The following is a 25,074-nucleotide window of genomic DNA, read 5'->3' on the forward strand; positions in this document are numbered from 1 at the left end:
AATGTTGGGGCAGGGGACACTTCTGAGGCATAAGGCCCAGTCCAGCATGCACACCCCCACGTTTTTAGTCCCTGGCTTTGGGGAAGAGGCAGACGGTGCCTGGAAACTCCTTAATGGATGCCACTTTGGGTCATTGTACTTCAAAAATCTTTCCCCATTTTTGAGAGCCAGTGTAGTATAGTGGTCAGAGTGTCAACTAGGATCTGAGAGACCAGTGTTCTGACCCACACTCTACCAAAAGCTTCCTGGGTGATCTTGGGCCGGTCATACACTCTCAGACTATCCCACCTCACAGGGCTGTTGTGGTCATAAAATGGAGGATGGCAGTACCCTTTGAGTCCATATTGGGGAGAGGGGCAAATAATGAGAGAGAAAAAGATTTGGTTCTTCTATGCCGCTTTTCTCTACTCAAAGGAATCTCAAAGCGGCTTGCAATCACCTTCCCTTTCCTCTCCTCACAACAGACACCCTGTGAGGTGGGTGAGGCGGAGAGCTCTGATATCACTGCTCGGTCAGAACAGTTTTATCAGTGCTGTGGCGAGCCCAAGGTCACCCAATTGGCTGCATGTGGAGAAGTAGCGGGGAATCCAACCTGGCTTGCCAGATTAGAAGTCCATGCTCCTAACCACTACAGCAAGCTGGCTCTTGTGCAGCAATCCTGTGGGCAGCAAATTGCATTTGTAACACCATTTGGGGATTGTCTGGCAGAGCATTCATTTTTTTCATGTACACCTTTTTAAAGGTGGGGAGCTTCTGTGTTGCTATAGTAACCAGAGACAATAGGGCAAGGAAGCTCACCTCTTTCAGAACCAGGAATGTTCCTGAAGTTATCCAAAGATCTTTTGTACCTGGGCTCCTTCCCAAGCTATGTTTGTGTGTGGCACTGCATGCCTCCAAAGGGAAGCCCCATAGCCAGGGTCTCTGTTCCTGGGCCTCCAGTTGCTGCCTCATCTGCTCCCACACCTTGGACAGCAAGGGTGCCTTCCCCCAAGGTGGGCACTGCCAGCGGGGTACAGGTGTTAGCGCGTCAGACTAGGATCTGGGAGACCCAAGTTCACATCCCTCGTCTGCCCCGGAAGGTCACTGGATGACCTTGGACTAGTCGCACGTTCAGCCAACCCTACCTTACAGGGCTGTTGTTAACTTAAAATGGAGAACAGTATAAAATGGAGAACAATATAAACTGCTTTTGGGTCTCCGTTGGAGAGAAAGGTGAATAAGCAAACTGGCTTGTGCAGCCTCCCCTACGTTTCGGGCCCCCTTTGGAAAGAGGAGGGGAAATCAGCGGTCTCGCTGCAGGGACGGGGAAGGATGCTCTGGGCTGATGCTGCGTTGGGCAGGGGGCGGGACTAGACGGCCCGTGTGGCCCTTCCCACTCTAGGATTCTGTGAGGCGCAGAGGCCGCGCTTGGCAACCGTCGCTAGGGGCTGTCCGGCGGGGAGCTGGGCCCTACGGCGCCTGCGCGGAAGTCTGCGAGCATGCGCGGTGGCGACAAGCGGGCGTCTTCGGAGAGCGTCATGGCGGAGGCGGCCTCGGCGGACCCCGAGCCGGAGACTCTGCGCCTGAAGCGTCTCCGCGGCGGCTTCTTCACGGTGCCTCCGGAGCACAGGGTGAGAGGGGAACTACAACTCCCAGCAGCCTCTCCCGCCGCCCCGCACGCATGCGCCCCTGCGGCAGGAGGGCGCCGGCTGGGCCCCGCGAGCTTGAAGGGAGCCGGGCGGGGGGGCCTCCCGCAGACCACGTGCGAGCAGCCCCGGGAAGGGCGGCCGACCGTAGCCCCAGCCCCGGTTAAGCCGCTGGCCGTGCAGGTCCCCCGGGTGTCACGCCTGCCCCGGGTGCGCGTGCGCAGTGCTCCGGCGTGCCCCTAATAATGACGCGCCCCCCCCCGGGACTCCCGGGCCGGGATGCCCCTCCGCGCAGGCGCGCTGGCCGCGGCCGGTGGGCGAGCCCTGCTGCTGCTGCCGCGGCGCGTGCGGAGGGTCCCGGCCCGGCCGAGCGGGTGTGTGACGCGCCTCTCCCTGCAGCTGGGCCGGTGCCGGAGCGTCAAGGAGTTCGAGAAGCTGAACCGGATCGGGGAAGGGACCTACGGCATCGTGTGTGAGTGCGCTTCCCGCCAGCCATGCAGAAGGAGCTTCCGTTCACTTTGGATGCAGACCTGGCCACGGGCCGAGCAGGCAGCAGAGCAGCGAACTGCAGGGAGAGGGGGGCGGGCGGGCGGGCGGGGGGATCGCCCCAAAGGCGGATCCTGAGATTGCCCTGCCATTTCAGACCGTGCTCGGGACACCCTGACAGATGAGATTGTGGCACTGAAGAAAGTACGGATGGACAAAGAGAAGGATGGTGAGTGTGAAGGGAAGCATGTGGGGAGGGGAGCGGAGGGGACCCAGGCTGCTGCCTCTAACCCCCTCATCCCCTGCAGGAATCCCCATCAGCAGCCTACGGGAGATCACCCTGCTGCTGAAGCTCCAACACCCCAATATAGTGGAGCTGAAGGAGGTGGTCGTGGGGACTCACCTTGAGAGGTACTGGGCTGCTTTCTCTCCACCGACCATGCTGGCCGGCCATGTCCTCTTGATGCTGGTTGGAGGGAGAGAGCAGAGGGCAGGAGGCTGTGGGTGCAGGCAGAGGAGAGAGCCTGGCGTGCCTTGCTGGGTGTCGCTGTCAACAGCGCTCTGGCCACCTTCGCCATCCACTAGCCCTAAGTGCCTTCTGTTCTCCTACAGCATCTTCCTGGTGATGGGCTACTGCGAGCAGGACCTGGCCAGCCTCCTGGAGAACATGCAGGTTCCCTTCTCTGAAGCCCAGGTGAAGACAGGCAGGGCGGCAGCAGCCTTTTCTGCCTTTGGGAGAGATTGGCCTAATCTCCGGACACCTCCCGAGGGGCTCTGCTGAATGTGGGCTTTCTGCTTGAAGTCAGGTGTCTGCAGAGGGAAGTGAGCATGTTTGTGTGCAAGTCCACAGGTCTCAGCGCTCGTGGCACAATGGCCGACAAGGAAGGAGCTGACTGTGAGACTTGATTCTGGATGGTTTTAGCTCACTGTGCTTCTGCAGATGGGACCAGTCAGGAATAGCCATTTTAGTGCTGGAGGTTGGGCCACAGTGGGAACGTGATGCAGGCCAGAGCAGGATGGGACATTCTGGAGAGCTCCCCCCTTCACAGTGCCCCATTAATGCCTCCCCCATTTTTTGCAGGTGAAGTGCATCATCCTCCAGGTCCTCAAGGGCCTCCAGTACCTGCACGACAACTTCATCATCCACAGGTGAGGGACAGGCAGAGGAGGCAGATGTGTAGCTGTGGGCTGCTCACAGGCTGGCCCCTCCTCACCTGGGCCTTGCTCTCTTCTCCCAGGGACCTGAAAGTGTCCAATTTGCTCATGACCGATAAAGGATGCGTGAAGACAGGTGAGTGTCTGCCTGCCCTCTCCCCCCAAAGCTGGTTTGGAAAGCTGCTGATCCTTGACTCACCCGTGTCCCCGTATTGCAGCGGATTTTGGCCTGGCTCGTGCTTACCGGGTGCCCCTGAAGCCGATGACTCCCAAAGTTGTCACCCTCTGGTAAGTAGCGGCTGCTGCCTCACCCAGGTCTCCTGCCTGGTCACTCTGTAGCAGACGAGGCAGAAGGGCTTTGCTTTTCTCTTGTGGAGTTAGATGCACAAGCCCCAAATGAAGATATTGCCACTCTTTCCTCAGCTGTCGGGTCAGAGGAATGTCCTCATTTAAGAAATCTGCACTACACCAGATGGGGGAAAGGCGGGTGGCTTATTAATGAAATATCAGTGCTTCTTTGGAGGACAGGCAGGATCAATGCTTGATATGGAACCCTGGGATTTGAAGCAGCTAATTGAATACTGACCATCCCTTGTTCCTAGCTGCAAGTCCTGGAAGTGCCCCTTGGCTGCTAGGCTCCAGGCCCACAACAGGCGTGCTTTACCCCCGAGACCAGGGGCAGTCAACCTGTGGTCCACCAGATGTTCATGGACTACAATTCCCATGAGCCCCTGCCAGCATGTGCTGGCAGGGGCTCATGGGAATTGTAATCCTTGGACATCTGGAGGACCACAGGTTGACTACCCCTGCCCTAGACCACAAGGGGCTGTTCAGTTGCGGGGGGGGGGGGGGTGCTATGATAGAGGTTTCTAAAATTATGAGTGAGGCAGACAAAGGTAATTGTGTTCTCCCAATGTTAGGTCTTGAGGCAGAGGGCAGACTCAATAAACTTCATGAGCAATATAAGTTCAGAAAAGAGAACAGCCCCCCCCCCCCATTTTACTCGTTGATTAAATTGTGGGGGACTTCACTCCCAGTGCAAGTCGCAACCACAAATAGTTTGAATGTGATTTTGCAGATCCCTGGAGGAAGAGGTCCATCAGTGGCTATTAGCCATGGCGGCTAAAGGGAACCTCCACTTTCAAAGGCAGTCAACCTCTGCCAGGAGACCACATCAGGGAAAGGCCTCCATTTCTTTTCCTGATGTTGGCCCTCCAGAGGAGCTGGCTGGCGGCTGTATGAGACAGACCATTGTGCTGATCCAGCCCTTGTGGTCTCTGACAAACTCTTGCTTCCCTCCTGCAGGTACCGAGCCCCAGAATTATTGCTGGGAACAACCACACAGACCACAGCCATAGATATGTGGTGAGGGCAGAGAACGTGTCCTGCTCCGGGGACCAGGGTTGTGCTGGGTGGGGGCAGGGAGAGAGAAAGGAATCCAAAAAGTGCGTTCTGGGCCTGCCTTTGGAGCTCTGTGAGGGCCTCAGGGCAAGCCCAACAGCTTGTGCGCCAACAGCCTGTGCTCCTTGTAGGGCGGTGGGCTGCATCGTGGCCGAACTGCTGGCCCACAAGCCCCTGCTGCCCGGGAGCTCCGAGATCCAGCAGATAGACATGATTGTGCAGCTCCTGGGCACGCCGAACGAGACCATCTGGCCAGTGAGTGCTGTCCTGCCCTGGCCCTGCTTGTGTGGAATTGCTTGTGGGTCTCCCAGGGCCTCCTGGCCTGTGCCCCTGCCTGAAAGCATAGCTGCCTACCCGCAGCCCAGGCAAAATCCAGGCACGCTGCAGGAGGTCCCTGGCCCTCTGCTGTAGATAACTCTCTTGTATCCCCAGGGCTTCTCCAAGCTCCCGCTGGTGAGCCAGTATACCCTGCGCAAGCAGCCTTACAACAACCTGAAGCACAAGTTCCCGTGGCTGTCAGAAGCTGGCCTCCGCCTCCTCAATTTCCTCTTCATGTACGATCCCAAGAAAAGGTAATTAGGCAAGAGGTGCTGAGGAGTCTCCTGCCGCCAGGCAGTCTCAAGTGGTGCTCCAGAAGAGGAGAGACCAGGGAGGGCATCCCACCTGCAACGCTTGATCCAAGGCCTTTGGGGACACATATCTTGTACCTGGAATAACAGGCTGCTGGTCTGAAAGGCGTCCCTGGGCACCACCTCGGCTGTGCTGCTTCAGAACAGAAAAAGGGTCAGCTACTGAAGCAACTGGCTTCCTGGGCAACCAAGGGAGAACTTTCTTGGCCTGTGCAGAGTTAACCCTGCCCTGCTTCCCGTATCTTTTCTCCCCAGAGCCACAGCCGGCGACTGCCTGGAGAGCTCCTACTTCAAAGAGAAGCCTCTGCGTAAGTCCGCCTAGGGTGGGAGTGGGGGGCCTTTCATCACCTGAGCTCCCCCCTCCCCAGCACAACCTAACCGGGTCGTCTTCCTCTTTCCAGCCTGCGAGCCGGAGCTCATGCCAACTTTCCCACACCATCGCAACAAGCGGGCTGCCCCGAGTGTGGCCGCTGAGTGCCCAGGCAAACGCAGCCGGCCCTGAGCCTTCCTGATGGTTCCTGTTGGGGCAGGATTTGCCTCTGAAAGAGCCAGAGCCCGTCATGGGAAGAGGAGCCTGGAGATACAGAGAGCCCTTCCCTTCTCTTGCGGGCCTCTTGATGGCTCAGAGTTCCTGGGAACAGACAGAAGGATGACCTTGCTGGATGACCGCCTGCCAGGCGGCCCGCCCTTGTGGACACTGATGGCACCAGCCAGCCCCTCACTGCTTGCCTGGGCACTGAACCGTGGACTTGGGCTTGTTCCCATCAGGCCTTCCGCTGCAGCCTCAAATCTCATTTCCCTTTCGGTTTCCACTGGCTCAAACCCCACCACCATCTACTTAAGGGCGGCAAGGGCTTCCTTCTTTTAGTAGGCATCTCATTCACCCAGCTGCCTGGAGTGCTTCAATGTTTTGGTTTCCACAGAACTGTCCCTTGTGCTGCCCACCCCCACCCCCCCATCACCAGAACTTTCAAAGGGCCCAGTCCTGCTGAAATTCCGGGGGGGGGGGGGGGAGTGACAGGCTATGTGTTTCTCCTTGCATTTACATTCTCCTCAGTTCTGCTTCCTGTTGTAACAAGCTATTAATTGATGACAGAACTCATATTGTTATTCCATGACCACTAAATTTATTAATGGGCCTTTGGTGAGGGGCTTCCATGAATCGATTTCTGGAAGCCCAAATAAATGCCTCTCTTATCCACCGTCTCCACAAATAGAGTGCAGGGGAGAAGGCCGTCCCTTCACAGAAGCCACGCTGACTCTTCTGGTAGGCTTGTTTCACGCTCTACCACTTTTGCCCAGAACTTCCACCAGGAAGAATGGCCTATAATCCCCCTGGATCGCCCTCTTAAAGGCACACAACCTCTGGGGAGCTGCCTGACAAGTTGAACCTTACTATAGGGGCTCAACAAGTTCATGTTAACTTTCACTTCTTGCCTCACCTGCGTTTCCCAGTCCCCAACCACCAAAGCCTGCTTACCCCTCAGCCTCCTTCCACAGCAGCACTCCTCCTGTAGCAGCTTTATTGGTTTCACCAGATGCTGCCTGCACAGCATTTTCAGCAGCTCTTTGCAGAACTAAGGGCTAGAAACAATGCAGCAAATGGCTGAGGTTAAGTTCTGCCCCATACCCAAGTTTCCTCCCCCACCTCCAATGAGTGTTCTTTCTGGCTCCAGTGGGATCACAGCACCCAGACACAAGTGCTGACCAAAAACAGCAAAGAGACCTGGCACAGAAAATGAAGGCTGGCCAGCAAGAGGCCTGCCCCACAACTAATAATTTCCCCTTCCCTTTTGGAGGGGCAGAGCTGTGGCAGGACAAAACAGAGAACGGCCCCCCTGCACTGAGACAAGGAGGGCCCCACAGTTGTAGAAGCAGAGTTTTTTATGGTGCTCTGCCCAGTGGACCCCTCTGAACGCTACTGAGTACTGACTGGGAACCTGACTCCCCCCCCCCCCCACGCACACACACTGCAGTGCTCGTGCCCTGGAGAAGGTGGGGCCACCTGACAGCTCTCTCTGCAGCCCCCAGTGATTGGGCGGGAAAGGCAACAGAATCACAGGCAATATTTCTGCTGTTCCCTTCAAGATTTTGCCTACCAAGGAGTCAGTCCTATAAATAGCTGAAGAAATAGCATCCCTCAGCGTCTCCCTCCCACCTACAGAGGATGGGATATGGAGCTTTACATCTGCAGAAGGCCCTGTCTGGGTAGGGGGCGGCTGGGCTTAAGGCTTCCAGCCTTCTAGCTGGAGCAGCCCCCTCGCCCCATGTTGCCCACCTGCCCTGTATCTTAGCAACCAATTCAAGCAGAGAGAAGCCACCCCCTTGAAACCATCTCTGCCTGCCTCCTCACAATTTTCTAGGCAACAGGAAATAGGGGTTGTTCCCAGACAGCTGGCAGATTAGAGCAGCAGCATGACAGGAGAGCTGGTGCCAGCGTCTTGTGCTTCTTGCGGAAAGCTGCGATGCGCCTTCTGCTATGATCTGGCGGAATCAGAACTTCCTTGGAAATGGCGAATGCAGCAAATCAATTCTGTGCCCATGTGGTTTTCCTGTCCAGTTACAGCAGTAATTGCTGAAATTTCCCCTGAGCCCCCCAAGGGGGGGGGGGACAGGTAGAGCATCTGCAGGTTTCTATATAGTGTACCTTGTCATACAAGGAGCCAAAGTGCTCTGTCCTTTCAAAATAACGGGCTGAGGGCCTCCTGTCAGACCAGAACCAGCATAAAGAACAGTCGCACCCCCCCCCCCAGATTTAGGAAAGTGTCCATTGGCTCCCCAATAATCTCGTGGCATCCTCAACCATGCATGTAAACCAAGCTGCCAGAAACGACCTGTCCCCCACCCCACCCTGGTGCTGCAGGAGTGCTGGGCTGGGTCGGATGCCCACAAGACTCTTGCAAAACGTTCCCCTCCCCAAAGTACAAAAGATGGACTTTGGCAAGCAACCCCCTCCCCAACTGCTATTTGGACAGCTGCCCCAGCTGGGTTCTTAGTGTGAAGCACCAGATTTTGGCACAGAAAGAGAGAAAGAAATCCCACCCTTCTCCTTCCACACATTTTCAAGCAGAGCTGAGAGAAGATCTCTCAGGGGGAAGGGAAAAGAGAGCCAAGTAGAAAGGAAGGATGCAAAGCGAGTTTAGTGGGTGCGACCCCAGGCGGGCCCAACTGGGCATCCAAGCCCCTGAGGAGCAGCTGTGCCAGTCCAGTCCCAGCAGGTGCCCGGATCACCCGCTAGGCTGCCCCTGCCTCCTACAACAGCTTGTCCACCTCTGTCCGCTGCAGCCAGAGGCGTTGCTGCTTCTCGCTCTGCAGCTCTTCGACATGGTGGGCGCTGCGGCAGTGCTGGGCCATTTCGCAGCCACTGCCATGGAGTAACCGGCAGCTGCCGCAGCAGGACACAGGGAGCACGCCAGGGAGCAGGCACGAATGCAGATGGTAACGGGGGAGCTCTGGTCCCGCCGTACCTGAGCCCAGTCCCTGAGCTCGCCGAAGGCCCACAGGACTCAGCTGGGGACTCCTTGGCTGCCTCGCAGAAGGAGAAGATGGGCTGCTGCCACCGTGGGGCTGAGGACTGGGGCAGCTGTAGTGGGGGCTGGGGGACAAGAACCGGCTTCCCGGCTGTGCAGAGTTGTCTGTGTCGCTCGATCTGCTGAGCTCCCGCCTCAAGGAGATAAAAGAGAAGGAGGTCTCCAGATCAGGGCCCTCAGGGGCCATGAGCCCATTCCCACAGGGTTGCTCCTGACTGGTCCCCCACAGCTTGCTCCGGCCCTCGGAGAGGCCCTGGGGGCTCCTCCTCACAGGCCAGTCTTTGCTCCTCAGCCTGGGGCTGCTGCTGCGCTCGTAGGGGATAGGCTGAGGCGGGAGCCTGGGTGTGGGTGTCTCGCCATAGGGGCTCAGTCCATCGGAGCTCTCCCTGTAGAGGTCAATCCCGTCGGCTGGCTCCGTACAGAGGTCTCTGCCCCTGGGCCAGTGAGCCAGGCTCTGCAGTTTGGCCACACAGCTCTCCAGGCTGCCCCGGGCCTCCCTTCGGGCCTGCAGGAGCTCTTCGGAGGAGATGCCACACGCCTCCACCTCAGCCGCGATTTTGCCCAGGATCTCACACTCCACCTGGGCAGCAAAGAAGCTGCAAGCAACGCGGAGGAGGCTGGCCCCTGGGGGCAGCTGAGATATCACCAGGTGGAGGTTGTCTCTCTTGGCGTAGCCCATCCGGTGGAAACTCCTGGCGATGTCGGCCTCAGAGAGCACGCCTTGGAGGACGTGCACATAGACGCCTGAGAAGGTCTGCAAAGAGAGGCACCTGTCAGTCTCCTGGCCCTCCCCCGAGTGACACAGGACGGAGGAACAGCCTGCTCTTATGTTCCCCTGCCTTCCAACCCCCAACTCCCCCGCCATGCTCACTTTGATGGTGCTGAATTCTTTCCGCCAGGGGAAGAAGTAAAGATTGACAGCTGCCAGTTCCAACACTTCAAAAGCTCTGCAGAGATTCTGGAGGGCCACACTCAGGTCCAGCTGTCCCCGCAGGGCCCCCTCGATCATGGCAAAGGTGTCTTCCCCTTGCAAGGCACAGTGCAGCTCTGGATCCTCCAGCAGCTGGCGCCACAGCATCTGTCTCAGGGCGGAGTCGGAACACACGCCTGTGTGGCCTCTGCGGAAGTCCCTCTCCAAACAGCGGCGGTATTCTTCCTGCAGTACAGCACTGGGATTCATCCTGCAGCAGAACAAAGGCCAAGCCCTGAGACCCTTCCCACTAAAAACCTCAGGGGCAGGCCCTTCCCAGCACACCTGGGGGGTGCTGCTGGACCCAGATATGTTAGGGGTCCGGATGCCCTTTACACACTGGAGCACAGCATAGTCAATCCAAATTCAGTCCTCAAACCTATACTACAACCCAGAAACAAACAGAGCTGATCAACTTGCAGCCCTGTTGCCACTTTCTGCGCGTTATGCTCAACTCTGCACACTGAGGTTTTTAATCAAAAACATATCTGTCACCTTTCTTCCGGAAGAAGCGACGTTTAAAAGAACAATTCACGACCACTAGTAAACGTAACAAAATACAATCTTAAATAAAATAAAACCATCTTCAGCTGCCCTGCAGTGGGTGGGGGGCAGGGGCACCTCCCCGAGGAGGCTGTCCTCTGACTGTGGGGCTGCCACTGAGAATGCCCTGTTGGGCCCCCTCCAAAGGAGCCTTTTGTTCAGTGCCTGCTGTCCTTAGTCCTGGCCAGGAGTCCGTGGGAGAAGGTGCGGCCAGGGAGTGCGGCGGTTCATGCACGAGGGCCTCTGCTTGGCCGCAACGCCTGGCACCGGCTCCCTTTCAGCCCCAGGAGTCCAAGGCTGGAGGCCATTCGGTTTCCCCACCGCCGCCCTCGCCGAGCCTGCGCTCATCCTCGCAGCTGCCCTCCCGCTGGGCTCCCCGGAGGATGCCCCATTGCCCCCCGCCTGCAGGGGCCCCTCCCTCCGCGGGCTGCACGCGAGGGACGGAGGGAGGGAGGAGCGGGGCCTCCATCGGCACGCGCAGGGCGGGGGGGGGTGGATCGGGCGTAGGACCCCTCCCCCTCCCCCCCGGCTGGCCGCGTGTCTCCCTCGCCCAGCCCCCCCCCCAGCCGAGCACTCCTGGCCCCCAGGGAGGGAGGGAGTGAGGGAGGGAGGGGGGCGGCAGGGACGCACCTGGGCACGTGACTGGCCGCGACGTCACACTCGCCTTCCGGGGGCGCCTCGCCGGAGCCCGAACCCGACCAGCCGCCCGCCCGCCGCGCGCCTCTCCTCCCGCGGTCCTGTGCGTCACTTCCGGCTCGTCCGGGCCCCGCCCCGCAGCGCTCGCGTCACGCGCCGCAGCCGGAAGTGCCTGGCGGAGCATGCGCCCATTGCCGGTGGCGGACCCCACCTCGAGCGTCGGCTGGGCCGCCGGAGGGGTCCCTGCTGGGGAGGCCCCCCCGCCCCCGCCCCCGCGGGCATTGATTCTGCCCCCCTTCCCCAGCAACAGCCTGGCCCCGGGGGGGGGGGCTCCGGGCACCACATTCTGCCCTGCAGGGCGGGCGTCCCCGTGCAGGGCTGGTTCTTGCGCCGGAGAAGCTCCAGGCTGCAGAATCCCCAGCCTCGCCCGCAGGCCTTGGGCGCGCCGCTTCTCGGCACCTCCTGGGAGGCTTCCTTCCCCCGCAGCGGCCGCCGCCCCCTGCCCCCCCCCCGATCACCGGTGAGCGGGGCCGGACCCTCCCCACATGCCCAGAGATGCCCCTTGCTTTCCCCACGCCCACCTGGGCACGGGAGCAGGGAAGTGCTGCTCCGCAACCCCCGCCCTCCTCCCCGGGAGGGGAAGAATGCGAGGCCCCCCTCCCCCCACCCTGGGGAGCCAATGGTTTCTGTGGGGGATGCTGCAGGCGCAGGAGGCAGGTTCTTTGGGCCAGTTGCACCCACTCAGCCTAGCCGGAACCTCACAGGGATGCTGTTTGGAGGCGGCACACCTGGGGGAGAAAGGCGGCATGAATCCAATAAGCATTCTTGAGGGGACCCTTCTCTCAGGCCAGGCTGGGTAGTGGAGCGGTCCAGCACGTGGAGCAAAGGAGGCCCTGCCAGCTGCAAAGGTTCCCCCACAGAGGGCCCTGGGGGAGGGGGCCTGTCAAGAATGCTCCGTGGAGCACACAGAGTGACCCCCCCCCCCCCAGCCATCTCTCCCAAAGGAATTCCTTGGGAGGATCAGCCTCCTGAAGCTAAACCCCCAAAGGGGAAACGGGGACAGCTGGCGGAAAAGCCCTTCCCCTCCCAGCCCCACATTCCAACAGGGCGGCTTCCAGAGCAGGCTGCAGACAGTATCTTTATTGCGGAACGGTCTCACGGCTGAAGCTGCGCAGGGGTCAGGGAGGGAGCTCAGGGAATCCCCACAGCGCTGGAGGCCAGCCAGCTCAGGCCCTTCTGCGCTTCCCAGCTCCGCCAAGTCCGGCCCCCCCAGCCCCGTTCCTTCCCCCGCGGGGGCCCAGCCAGGCCGGGGAGTCCAGGTGCCATTTGGCTCAACAGCAGTGCCTTCCGTGTGGACAAGGTCCTTGTCTTCGCTTTCAGCAGATTCTCCCACCATCCTCAGTCACTGTTTCCAAAGCAGCAGCCATGGCCTGCCCAGCATTGCAGGGAAGGCAGAGAAGGAACAGCTCCTCCTCCCTCGTGTCCCGGCTGCACGTTTGCGCTCTCACACCCACACAGTCCGGAGAGCCAACGCGTTGGAGCAATAGTGGTCTCAGATGCAGATCCGCAGCCCCCTAGTTCAGCGCCCCTCGCTGCCGGGGCCACTTGGGCAGTCCCAAACTCTGCCTAGACTACCTCACAGAGGGCTTGGTCCCCATGAGGAAGAAAATGTGGGGCAACCTACAGGGCAAATAAATAATAAATAAAAGTGTTGCCTTTGGGGCCACCATCTCCCATCCAGCTCTAGGGTCCCCACAGACAACTCCCAGTGTCAACGACTCCACAGGGGACAAGAGGGGGGCCGGGGCTGGCTGCCTACCCGCAGCCCCAAAGCCCTTGATTATTTTTCCTGCATGGAGGAGAGAGGGAATGGGGGAAGCAGACCATGCGTGGGGAGCATGTGAAGCATGGAGGCTTCAGGGACACGCTGAACACCGCAGACTCCCCTGAGTTACGTCAAGGGGGAGGGCAAAGTGGCATTCCGTCCCCCTCCCTCATGGGTGCGGAAGGAACAGCAAAAGCAACGGATCAGCAGCAGTTCCTGACTCGGTTAAGCAGCTCTTGAAGCCAAGGGAGGGCTAACCCCCCCCCACCAGGAAGGGGCAATAGTGCACAGGGCGAGGGGGGGCTTCAGTAGCTGAGGCTTGGTGGCTGATTTCCCACAAGCAGGGCCGCCAGCAGCCCTTGCCCCTCCCTCCCTGGGGGCTCGGTGGATGAAGAGAGAGGAAGCAGGGGCTGGGCTACTGGCCGAGGGCAGGCCTGCGCAGGGACTCCACGTAGGAGAGGGCGCTCTGGAGAGAAGTCAAGCAGTAGCCCTCCTCGCCAATCAGGTACCTGCCAAGGGAATGAGAGAGACCCCCGTCAGTGCTGCAGAGAAGTGGGGGTGGCTTCTGCTTCCCCCCTCACTCAGACAGTTTCTTTTGGCAGCCGCCAGGAAGCCTGGCAACATCCATAGCTGCTCTCCTGAGTTCTGTAGAACAGCAGGACCCACCAGGGATTGCCAGATCCGTCCTGCAACTGGTGGGGGATGGGTGGGACTTGCCGGAGGGATACCCAGGCAATGTTGCAGGTGATTAAGGCAGTGCAATTCCATTCCAGGCAGCCAAAAAGTACCTGTCAGCCGTGTTTTGGGAATGAAATGGCCACATCTGGTCCAAATCGCCATTTCCCAGTACATTTAAGTGGTTGAATCAACTTTGCTCAAATGGCCAAATGGCAATTCAGAGCAACTTGGCAGTTTGAGCAAGTGGCCGTTTAAAGGGAAAGAGAAGGTGGGGTAAGTTCCCCTTTTTCTCTTTCCCGGGTTTGGGTGGGTGGGTGAGGAAGAGGCATCAGACTGTCAGCATCGGTGGGAGAGCCTCTCCTCAAAATAACCCCCCTTGCAAAAGCATTGGGGGCCCAGTTCTAGGGGGACCCAAAGAGGGTGCCCCATCTGTGTACATTGCTTCCTATGATGAGAAACAGCCAAATTCTCTGGTCAGTTCTCACCATAGGAAATAACCGGGGTGGGAGGGGCACACCCTCATTGGGTGCCCCTAGAACTGGACCCCCCCCCCCCGTCCAATCATTATGCAATTGGGGGGTTCTTTTGAAGAGAGGCTCCTGCAGCCACAATGCAAGTTTGGTGCCTCTACCTCAAGCTTCCCCCACCCCGAGCCCAGAAAAGACAGAAAGGGGATGCCCTGCAAAAACTGCTCACGGCACCACTGCAAACTGCTCCAGGGCCCCAAACAGAAACACTTTCCCCTGCCCTGCGGCCTAGGACTGCCAGTGCCGGGTGGGCCCTGGGCCCCTGCCATGAGTTGCTTGACCAAAGTCCCAGAACTCCCTGTGGGAACCTGTCCTAAAGTCGCCTTGTCCGTCCCCTACCCTTCTGTTCCCATGTGCTGGGCCCTCTGGCTGCCTAACGGGCGGCTGTTTCCTCCCCCTGAAGGTGTCAGCTGTAAATTGTACTACCTTTTGAGGACAAGAGCTGTTTTGTGCAAAACTGAATTGTGTACAGAAAGGGGGGGGGGGAGAATTTGCCTCTGTAACTGCTTTGGTGTTTGTCTTCAGCAACACAGAAGCCTTGTGAGGCCATCTGCACTCTTCTGAATAAACTACTTGATTTTGCCTTTTTGGGGAAGGCTTCAAATGAATCCTCCTGGTTTTCAGAAGGGCAGCCTCTGTCCTTGCGGGGGAAACTGCCCAAAGGCTGCTGACAGCCTCCCCCTGCCCGATGCCTACCCTTCATGGATGAACTCCTCCAGCGCAGCACACTCTGACACCAGCTGGGGCAGGTTGCTCTTCAGCACCACATAAGACAAGATGGGAAGGAGGTCATCAGCTCCGCTGAGGGCAGAAGGGAAACGTTGGCTCAGACCTGCCAGCCCAAACCGCCAGCTGGGCTCTGGCCTCAGGCCCCCAGTTCCTCCTGCCCCAACAAAGGGATGGGAGCAAAGGTTGATGCTGCACAGGGGCATCCTCATGGGCCAGACAGGGGCTCCAGCCAGAGGAAGCAGAAGCTGCTGTCCCAAACTGGCAGCACAACGGAAGAGCACAAGGACTTGCCTGCGTGGAGAGGGTGAGAAAAAGAGACCTGGAAAGCAGAGCCCAAGGAGGAGAGGGACTCCCCGCACCCTGCTCCCAAGTTCCATGGCCAAGCCCCACTTCAGCTGCCCGCCTCTCTAGCCAAGAGCCCCATGACCTGTTTTCCCAACTGCCAGGAGGCCAAGGAGCCTCTGAGCCCTGGAAGGCAACAGACTCCCCCCTCCCCAGCATGGACCTGGGCTTCTCAGAGGGGCCCCTCCTCTAGTTCACTGCCTGCCTCACCTTTGCCCTCTGCCCAGGCCTGCAGGCCACCTGGCTCCTCATGCCTTGCTTCCTTTGACAGGCCTCGTGCCCCGCTCTCCCTGCTCGAGTGCTGCTTTGCCTGGAGGGGCTCTGCTCCCGCTCCTGCTGCTTCTGGGACCATCTCTGGGGCAGAGCCCAAGCCCAGAAGGGGAAGGCTGGCTTTCAGCCCTGGCAACCAGCACCCACACCAGGACCCAGCGCCACAGGGCGTCCTCCTTTCAAGGCCAAGTGCCTTGCCGGCTGCATGCTTAGTGGGCGGAAAGTGTAGTTACAGCACAGCTTGCTGCTTCTGCTGGAAAGGATGCCTGCTTCAAAAAGCAACAAACATCGCCCCCCTCCGACTGTTTCTGCCACGGGGGTTGCAGTACTCACATGGCGGCGGCTGCCGGCTGGGGCTTGCCCTCTCGGCCACCCCAGTACTCTTCTGCACATTCACAGATGACGCGCAAGGTCCTCACTGCCAAGCAGGAAAGAACAAGGCGTGAGGGGTGGGAGAGACTTGGCAAGATGGATGCACGGCTTTGCTCCCAGGGACAACGTCTGGCCCCCACAACACAGGGCCAAATCTGTAGCAGAACTGCTGAGTCCACAGTTGAACGCAGACAGCTGGTGGGCAACCTACTAACAGAGGCCAGAGAAAGGGGAGGCGGGCCAAGGCCTGCGCTTGCTAGGCAGCCGCTGGACCCAACCAGCCCAGGAGGGACTTGCACAAACTTTCATCCTGCAGCTGAAGCCTAGAGAGAAGCCTGACCCTGCAGGGAGCACCTGCATCGTGGGCTCTGACAGCCAGGAAGACCAGGGGACTGCAGGCGCTGCGGGCTCAGGGTGGCCACTGGTGGACACCCAGTCCCTTGTGCCGGATGGAAAAGTTCAAGCACCGATCCGTGCTCAGATTCTCCACCCACGGGCCTCATGGGGCTCCTTCCTCCCACGTTTGCTTCCCTTCTTGAGGAGGCCAGGTGGGGGGAGGGAAACACAAGAGGTTCTCGGGAGCCTACTCAGAGGAAGGGCAGTGGCTCTTGAGGGTCTCAGGCAGGAGAGATCTTTCCCGCTCCCATGGTCTTTAACCGAGAGGACTGAACCTGAGAGCTCCTGCCAAGCGAGGCTCCTCCACTGACCCACAGCCACTCCCCTCCCTGTCCTTAGACTCCAGGAGTCTGGGGAGCCGGACCTTCCCACTGACTCAGAACCGAAGGTGCTGCAGAGAAATCCGCCCCACCCCCCCAACACACTGGTGGTTCTGGGTCAATATTTGCAGACAGCCATTTGCAAACCCTTCTGAGGCCTCTGCAGCCCCCCTCCCCGCACAGAGGGATGCCCTCACCTATGCAGTCCAGTTTTTTCTGAGGACAGGTGCCCAGGGGAATCAGCATCAGCTCCTGCACAGCTGCACAGTAAGGGTAGGAGCCGATGCCACGGGGCAGACTGCCCTGGGGCAGGAGCTTGGCCGAGATGCCCATTTCGGAGGGGGTGGTGTTCCTGTAGAGCTCCATGCTCTTGGCGAGGGCCCCCTCCCGGGTTTTGTAGACATTCCTAAACAGGCCAAGGGAAGAAGAACAGACTCCTCAGGCTCAGGAGAGGACAATGCCAAGGAAAGCATGACGCCAGCCCAGAAGCATTTTGGGCACGTCATTACATACATACATACATACATACATACATACATACATACATACATACATACATACATACATACATACATACATACATACATTTCTATGCCACCCTCCCAGAAAACCGGCTCAGCACACTTTCCAAATAAATGTTAGGAAAGTGAGCATTTACCAGGTCGGTTTTATCATATGTGGCAGACTTGCTCTGATCTAAAGCAAAGAAATTTTGGGCACAAATACGTGCATGTATACAAAAGATTTTAAACATTATCTTTCAAATGAAACCAGAAGCATTCTTGTTAGGTTTGATTGACAGAAAACTAGAAAAGAAACACAGAGCTTTATTTTTTATATATGACAACAGCAGTGCAAATATTGTATGCTCAGAACTGGAAATCTGCCAGGATTCCTACTCTGGATGGAAATGAGAAAACTTGCTGAAATGTCCAGACTCACTTCGTTGCCCAGAGAAAAGTCAGCAGCTTCCTTTATTATTGACTGCAACATAATTGCAAAATAATCTGATGACTTTTAGGGAGGAAGGATGATACTTAAGATGCATAAAATTATTTAGTTATAAAAGATAAATTGGAATTAATAAGTGATGTCTGCTTCTGCTGGAAGGCAACAGAGACATAGAAGACTGGAATCAAAATCAACTGTAATTATTTCAATACGTCTGTTCTTTGTAATTTTATTCTTTTCATTCTTTTCTATCATACTGCTCTATTTCTGCCTTCTTTTCGTTGCAATGAAATTATTAATAAAAAATTATATATCCGACTCCAACACCCCCCCCTCCATGCAAGATGCGGTGGAAACATCGGCTGCTCAGCCAGGCAAGCATCCCTGCCAGAAGGCCCTTCGCAGGCCCCCTCTTACCTGTACACGGCCAGGAGCGGGGTCCACAGTGGGGCAAAGAAGGCTTCTTCGAGGCGGGCCACGCACTGGTCCTTGGAGGTGGCCGTGTTGAGGCCATCAAAAGCCAGCAAAGTCAGGGAGAGCAGTCTATCTGGGGAGATACGGGAGTTAGGCAGAGTGGGCTGTAGAGAGGTCCCAGACCCAGCCAGCGCAAGCCATGGGCCCAGGTGAAGATGGCCTGGCCCAGACCCCAGCAGGTGTTTTGGAGGAGCCCCCAAGCCCACTGGGAACCTGGCAAACAGAAGGCATTGAAGCAAGAAGACTCTGCAGAGGTGGGAGGAAAGGAGCAACAGAGCCCCGGGTCTGGTCACCTACAGCAGTCCCTGGGTGGCCCATGGGCAGGCATTCAGAAGACAGCGCTGTCCTGGCACATTCGAGTGCTGACCTGGACGGGCCAGAGAGGAGGAGGCAGCAGCCACAGGACTCAGGTGCTTGGGGAAGGCCTAGCCAGAAGGGCCAGTTTGCGCAAGGATGCTCAAGGGAGAGGTGCTTAAGGCATGGCGGTACCACAGCTCCTACCGAGACCTTGTTTGGCACCCATCAAGTGTTTTTAGAAAGTGGGGCTTTTGCCCAGGAAGGCTTTTGATTGGTCATGCAGCTTTTTACAAATTGTACAACGAAAGGCTGTTCTGTGGCAGGCCCTGCTTCCGGAGGCAACCCCTTGTGGCAGCACCAAACCCCCAAAGGGGCCTGAAGCAGGTTGAGGACCATATCTTAAAAGGGTCCTAAAACATGGGCGGGGCAGGGGGGCATCTTGACCAGAACCTTGAATGTCAGCACTTGTACCTGTAATAGCTTTCTCTACTCTCCATGCCAGCCATGCCCCTGCCCACCTTTGCCCCTCTGCCTCCCCACCAGGCCCCCCCTGCCGAATTCAACACTCACCGATAGCATTGTGGATATCCTTCACCACGGCCTTCAGCTGCTCGTGGGGACACATCTTTCGCCTTGCTGGGGCCTGGGAGCCTGATGGCCACACCTCCGGAGTGGCCAAGAACTGCTCCAGGTCTTCGAAGGAGCTCTCCCGGTCGGCCAGGGGGGAGGCCGGCTCTTCGCGGGGGAGGCTGTGCCCCAGCGGGTGGGGCTGGCTCAGGCTCTGGTCCTCGATGAGGGGGGTGCTGGAGAGGCTGTGCCGGAGGTTCAGCTTGTTGTTCTCCTGGACGGAGAACATGGAGTGCAGGCTCTGGGAAGACCGCAGCCTCGGGCCCTCGGGGGCCGGCCCCAGGAATGCCTCGGCGTCCAGCGAGGAGGAGAGGGACAGCCCGCGGGTGACTTTCCCTGGAACTCTCCGGTCTGCCACGCTCCGGCTCACCAGCGGGTAGATACGGTTGTAGACGGAGCACTGCAGTTTCTTCAGCAGCTGGCAGATGGGGTGATCGGCAAAGCTGAAGAGAGGGGCACACCTGGCATCAGAAGCTATATAAAGCTCTCTCTCTCTCTTGCAAGGAATGACCACTCCAGGAGGGAAAGAGTGCTGCACTTTTTAAATTTGGTTCATTTACACCCCATATTTTCCCCCAATGGGGGCCCAAAGCGGATCACCTCCATCTTATCCTCACAACAATCCTGCAAGGTAGGTAAGGCTGAGAGTGTATGATCGGTCCAAGGTCACCCAGCAAGTTTCCACGGCAGAATGAGGATTCGAACCTGAGATGCTCAACCACTTAAATCTGTCAAGTGCATTTTGAGAAATGTGTGTGTGTGTGTGTGTGGGGGGGGGGAAATAGATCCTAGATCTCATGAGTTCCATGCTTTAAATCTAGATCTGAAAAGCCATCATAGTTTCTTTAAAGCCTTAGAAAGTTTTGAACAGCTGCTCAGCACGGGTGTCATCGAAGCTGGGAGTCTCCCAACTGCCAGGTAGCTGCCAAGAGCAGAGTATGCCCAAGCCTCCCTGAGCAACAGAGCGCCAGGATGGTGCTGCTGAAAGCCAACCTCCACCCAGCTGCCTTCCAGGCCCCACTCCCAGCCCAGCCCCACACAGCTTTGCCACAACTCCATCAGGCCAAGGACAGCAAAACTGCCAAAGGAACAGCTGAGAGGCTGCAGGTGAGTCCCTCACTCGCCCCTACCTGAGAAGATGGGTGATAAGTTTTGGCACCAGGGACAAATCACAGGGGTTCTTCTTCAGTTGGACCTTCCAAAGCCTTGGCCACTCCTGTGCATGGAAAAGCAGAAAGCACACCCCACATACACTCTGCTCAGACCCGGGGGCAACCTAAGGCTGCCCCCCAGCCAGAATGCTCTCAGAGAGACTTCCTTCAGCATTTGGGGGATGCCAAAAACCTCCCGGGGAGGGGGGCCACAAAAACAGCAGGCCTGCATTGCAGGAAGCAGCTGGCTCTCCTCCCAACTTGGGTCACCTGGGGGAGGCTGGAAGGCAAGCGTTTCAGGCTAGAAGGGCCCACGGTAGAGGGCCAGCTCCCCAGTTTGGTCCACAGCACCACTGAAAATCTCAGGCTCCAAGAGAATGTCAAGGAAGGACTTCCTCTGCCTGTTGGGCTCGGTCAGACTCAGTGGAAGGCAGTTTCCCCAGGGCTGCAGGGCAGGGGGAGGCAGCATGAGTCCATAACTCCGTTTATTTCTCCCATTCTGAGGGAGTCTCAGCATGGGCCCACCAAGGCCAGTCCTCTCTGTGTGGCACCCCCATCCCATCCTTGCCCATCAAAAAACGGATCATAGAATCATAGAGTTGGAAGGGCCTTCCAGGGTCATCTAGTCCATCCAACCCCCTATAGAATACAGGAAATTCAGAACAATCAGCCCACCCAGAGTGACCCCAGGTCCATGCCCTTCTTGGCCCAGCTGGCTACATGGAAGAGGAGCGGGGAATCCAACCCAGCTCGCCAGATTTGGACGCCACTTTTAACTACTACGCCAAGCTGGCTCTCGTGACTCGGGGGCGCTGCCGCCACTGAACAGGCCTCTCCGCACAGCCTGTATTGGGTTCGCCCTGCACATACGTGGTCCTGCTCGTACTCCAGGATGGCGGCATAGATGGCCCGCTGCTCCTGCTCTTCTGGGGTCAGCACAGCATTGCTGGAGAACCTCCTGAGGGAGCAAGCACACGCACAGAGCCCAGGGTCAAGGGAGAGGCGGGCTGTGGGGGGAAAGGCCTGCAGAGGAGGCCAGCCCAGCCCAGCCCAGCCCCACCCCACCAACTTGCCTGTTGGCGGCTTCCTGCAGCCTCAGCCGGCGCTCCTCCATCTTCCTCTGGAGCTGGGGCAGATGGCAGTTAAGGTTCCGAGGGGAAGCCCCTGCCCCTGCCCTCCCCGCTAAGCACCCCAACACCCTACCTGTGGGCATTGCGGGCTGGCAGCCAGGGAGACACGCCTGCTGGCCCACCCAGATAAGCTCCCCAGGGGGCTGCTGAGCAGATGAACAGTTCTTGCATCGAAGTCCTACTGAGCCAAGCTTCGTGGGCCCAAAAGGGAAGAATAGAGGCTTCCAGAGCCTGAGTCTCAGCAGGCCACAGGCTCTGCTGGAGGGCCCCCTTCCTCAGTATCTCCTGGCAGACACCAGACTGGCCTCAGTTCGGAGGCTGAGAGACAAATCCCCCCCCCCAGCAGCTTCTCCCAGCACTGGCCTGCTTTGCCGAAGGCAGATCTTGGACTTTCCTGGGCAGCAGGCAGAGACCGTTTGGCTGTAGAAGACCTCTAGCAATGGCTCGGTCTGCCTTCCCAGGGCCCCCTACAGCATAGGAAAGGATACGGTCTCCTCCCGGGCTCCGGCAATCACCAAGTTCTCCATCATCTGGCGCTGCAAGGAAAGGGTCTGTGGGGCAGAGAGGAAGCCCGAGGCATAGACTCACTGGACAGGGGAGAATTAAGTCTGCCCCCCTACACCGTCCCAGGGCTGGGTCAAGAGGCACAAGCCAGCTGGGAGCTTTGCCTCCCCCTGCAAACACCCCCTTCCCCATCTCTGCATCTCTCAACGCGGGCACTGAGCAAACCTCAAATCCTGGAGGAGCCCGACCCCAACGCTGCCCCCCCCCTCCCGCACACTTGCCAGAGAGGTCTTTTGCACGGCCTGGCTGGGATTCAGCCGCGCCAGCCGGGCCTCGTAGGCGGCCTTCAGCTTCTGGTTCTGTAGCGACGCCTCCTCCAAGGGGGTGAGCTCCCTGCAGGGGCACAAAAAGGTCTTGAAGGGGCAGAGCTTCCCTGGGACACCCAAGGGACACCCTTCCCAGTGCAGATCACCATTAGACCCCCCCCCTCCACTCCAGCAGGGCTTTGCTCACTTCTTCATATTCTGCACTTCGGTCGCCTGCAGCTTCTGGAACATCTCAGGGGGCAGGAAAGGGCAGAGTTTCCCCCCTTCGTCCGAGAACACCCTGCGGTGCCGGCAGACGGGAGCAGGGCCCGGGCTCCTCTCCGCGGACAGTTTTGCCTTCCCTCTTCCTGGAACCAGAGAGAAAAAGAAAACGCCCTGAATAGCCAGTGGTGCCCGGTGGTTGCCCTGCCCCTGCTTGGGCTTGGTGGGGCGTGGGGACAGGCAAGCTGGAAAGGGACCTGCCCGGGGCTGGTCAGAAGCTGAGCTCAGCAGGCATGCATCGGGAAGGAGAAGGTCACGAAGGAGAGGACCAAGGAGCCATCTAGTCCATCCCACCCAGAGCCCTTCTGGCTAGAGACTGACCAGAGCCACAACTGCCCCTAGCCCTGGACAGCTCTCTTCAGGGCACGATGGCCAGAGAGGCTTCTGGGAAAAACTGCGCCTCAGCTGCAGTGAGCCCAGAGTCCCCTTTCTAACGGAGAGCCCTCCGCCGACAGACTGCTGCTGCCTGTGACTCAAGGCCCAGTCTTCACTCCCGACCCCCCCCCCCCGGCTGCCCGGCAAAGATCCAGCCTTCCCCCGAGGCGCAGAGGGACACTGAGTAAGGAAACGGCCACATTCTGTCCACACGGAGGGGACCCACCGGGTGCGAGGCAAGCAAGTCATGCTCAGTCTCGGCTGGCACATGCTTCTCGCCACCACAAGCACCTTTGTCTTCAAGGCGCCTCAGGACACGTGTGCCCCTTCTGCCCTCACCCAGTTTGGCAATGCTGCTCTTGGCTCTCTCCAGGCACTGCTCCGCCACTTTCAGCATCTTGGCCGTGTCGGGCATCACCACGTCACTTCCATCGGCTGCGTGGGAGGGAAGGTGATGTACGCTGGTCTGTTTGTAAGCGGAAGCAACACCCCGCCCCAAACGAGGCAGGAATGGAACGCCCCAGGCCGGCCTCACGGTTCTCTGCCAGATGCATAGGCTGGGTTGCCCCCTTAACAAAGCATTTTGGGGCCTCCAGCTCCCAACGCCAAGGTGCTTCCCAGGGTCCATTCTCCAAAAACCGGAAACCCCCGCTTGCAAAACATGGATTCTTCCCCACTGCAAGGGGAGGCCACTAGAAGAGAGCAGGAAGTGGATGTGTTCCCCCTCAGCAGATCTGCTCAGGATCCCCACAAGCACCAAAGGCCCGGAGCAACTCCCAGAGGTCCTGGCCAGAGCTGCCTCTGCTGCAGAACAATTCTTGCGCGAGGGAGCCACACAAGCCGGCTTGCTGAAGCACGCTCCCGCAGGATGCAGCACTGCCAACCCCGCAGCTGCAACTGGACAGGGCTGAAATGGGCACATGGGGGGGGGGGTTGACTGGGTGTTTTTTCCTAATAACATTGTCCCTCCGTGCAGAAGACTTTGTCAGGGCCCAGCTATTCAGAGCCAGTCCAAGGCCTCATGAGACATGCCTGCCTGCCTGCCTGCCTGCTGTGGCATCAGAGGCCATCCTTCTGGCCATGGAGACTTGGTGGCACCAGAGCGCTCTTGGCTAGGAGACTGCCCCCCCACCCCGTACCTTTTGCAGCGGCCGCCTCTTCCAGCAAAGCCTGGGAAATGAAGTGGATGCTCTTCAGGTACTCCACATAGGCCTCCTATCAACCGGAGGGAGAGACAGGAGGCTTCAGTGCTGCTCAACAGCTTGTTGGCTGGACCAGCACCGCATGACCTTCAGGGCGCCCAGCAGCACCCTGCACGGTGGCACCAAGGACACCTCTGTGTAGGGACACCTCTGAGATTACAGGATACTTGCCCGGGCCCCCGGAATTCATTTATTCATGCCTGCATTCACCACTTGTCTCTCCCAAGGGACTCTCTCCTGTCCTCCTCGCCTCCCTATTATCCCCACAACAGTCATGCGAGGTAGGCTCGTGAGAGCGGCCCAGGGTCTCCAGGCAGCTTCCATGGCTCCAGTGGGGATGTGGGCCCGGGTCTCCCAAGCGTTAGTCCCGCACACTAAACCGTCGCGCCGCCTCGCTGGCCCTCGCACAGCCCCAGAGCGCGGAGAGGGAGGCCGGCCGGGGAGGGGGGGGGAGGGGGCGCGCAGTGGAGACCCCGCCCCGCAGCCTGGCCCTGCCGGGGGGCTGCCGGTTGCTCCGGGGGGCGAGCCGTTTGGAAAGGGCGGGGGCGGAAAGAGGGTGTGTGTGTGTGGGGGGGGGTTGCGCAGGGTCCCTTCCGCGCCGCCCTCCCGGGGGGGGTCCGTCCGTCTGTCCGTCCGTGCCGGACAGGGGGCGAGCGAGGAGAGCCCCCCCCCCCCCACTCTGCCGAGGACCCCGGCCCCCCGCAGCCTCCGCCCACTCCGCCGCCCCCGGGCAGCGCCCCCTCCGCTCCTCACCCGCGGCCGGTCTCCGGCGTCCAGCTCCAGCGCGCCCTTGGCCAGCTTCATGGCGCCCTGCAGCGGTTTCGCCGCCTCCCCGCCCGCGGCAGCCGCGGCGGCCATGACTGGGCCGGAACCTCCCGCCCCTCCCCGCGGCCGCCCGGGCTGGGACCAGCGACGGGCGGCCGGACAGGCGGGAGCGACGGAGCGCGGGCGGCGACGCCGGAGGGGGCGGGACTCTTGCCAGGCCAGCTCCGGGCCGCGTCGTCATTGGCCAGCGGCCCACACGAGCGGGAGCGGGGATTGGCGGAACCCGCGCGCTCTTTTTGCTTCGGCTTCGAGCCTCCCCGTTCAGAGGCAGCCTACCTCTGCGCGCGCTTGCTGGGGGCCGACTAAGCGGGGCCTCTTCCGCGGCGTCCGCAGGAAACGGGCGCCCCGGGACCTCATTCGTCAGCTTTCAGCCGGAGCCGGGCTGTGCGTGAACATGCAGCACCTGACCCCGCGCGCGCCCCTGCGAGCACGCCCGAAAGCCCTAGGCGCCGCCGGGGTGGGCAGGGCCGGGAGGGGGGCGCGCGGGCAGAGGGCTGACAGGCGGGGACTCCCGGGC

General features: G+C 59.2%; 3 protein-coding genes across 6 annotated transcripts; 1 reads left to right on the forward strand and 2 right to left on the reverse strand.

The window, feature by feature from the left end:
• The first annotated feature begins 1,456 nt into the window (after positions 1-1,456).
• Positions 1,457-6,495, forward strand: CDK10 (cyclin dependent kinase 10). The gene is made up of 13 exons (XM_077310956.1): positions 1,457-1,610; positions 2,025-2,097; positions 2,269-2,340; positions 2,420-2,522; positions 2,724-2,805; positions 3,193-3,260; positions 3,350-3,402; positions 3,485-3,554; positions 4,572-4,631; positions 4,799-4,922; positions 5,100-5,239; positions 5,552-5,604; positions 5,698-6,495. The coding sequence occupies exons 1-13, from the start codon at positions 1,479-1,481 to the stop codon at positions 5,796-5,798; spliced, it is 1,131 nt and encodes a 376-aa protein (XP_077167071.1). The 5' UTR covers positions 1,457-1,478; the 3' UTR covers positions 5,799-6,495.
• On the reverse strand, positions 6,401-11,106 carry SPATA2L (spermatogenesis associated 2 like). 2 transcript variants are annotated; one of them, XM_077310954.1, is made up of 3 exons: positions 10,970-11,106; positions 9,698-10,007; positions 6,401-9,580 (listed from the first exon to the last, which is right to left on the reverse strand). In XM_077310954.1, the coding sequence occupies exons 2-3, from the start codon at positions 10,004-10,006 to the stop codon at positions 8,549-8,551; spliced, it is 1,341 nt and encodes a 446-aa protein (XP_077167069.1). In that variant the 5' UTR covers position 10,007; positions 10,970-11,106; the 3' UTR covers positions 6,401-8,548. The 2 variants fall into 2 exon arrangements, with proteins under 2 accessions (XP_077167069.1, XP_077167070.1); XM_077310955.1 differs by lacking the exon at positions 10,970-11,106 and adding an exon at positions 10,292-10,862.
• A 989-nt stretch (positions 11,107-12,095) lies between these two features.
• On the reverse strand, positions 12,096-25,058 carry VPS9D1 (VPS9 domain containing 1). 3 transcript variants are annotated; one of them, XM_077310414.1, is made up of 15 exons: positions 24,834-25,058; positions 23,670-23,745; positions 22,870-22,965; positions 22,082-22,241; positions 21,850-21,961; positions 21,553-21,615; positions 21,008-21,060; positions 20,805-20,892; positions 19,914-19,999; positions 18,727-19,226; positions 17,803-17,932; positions 16,632-16,840; positions 15,680-15,764; positions 14,702-14,806; positions 12,096-13,309 (listed from the first exon to the last, which is right to left on the reverse strand). In XM_077310414.1, exons 1-15 carry the CDS (start codon positions 24,912-24,914, stop codon positions 13,216-13,218), a joined length of 1,938 nt encoding a protein of 645 aa, XP_077166529.1. In that variant the 5' UTR covers positions 24,915-25,058; the 3' UTR covers positions 12,096-13,215. The 3 variants fall into 3 exon arrangements, with proteins under 3 accessions (XP_077166529.1, XP_077166528.1, XP_077166530.1); XM_077310413.1 differs by lacking the exon at positions 24,834-25,058 and adding an exon at positions 24,486-24,715; XM_077310415.1 differs by lacking the exons at positions 22,870-22,965; positions 24,834-25,058 and adding an exon at positions 24,486-24,719.
• Positions 25,059-25,074: the final 16 nt, after the last annotated feature.

This window comes from Paroedura picta, chromosome 14, assembly GCF_049243985.1.
Source record: "Paroedura picta isolate Pp20150507F chromosome 14, Ppicta_v3.0, whole genome shotgun sequence".
Taxonomy (NCBI): Eukaryota; Metazoa; Chordata; class Lepidosauria; order Squamata; family Gekkonidae; genus Paroedura; species Paroedura picta.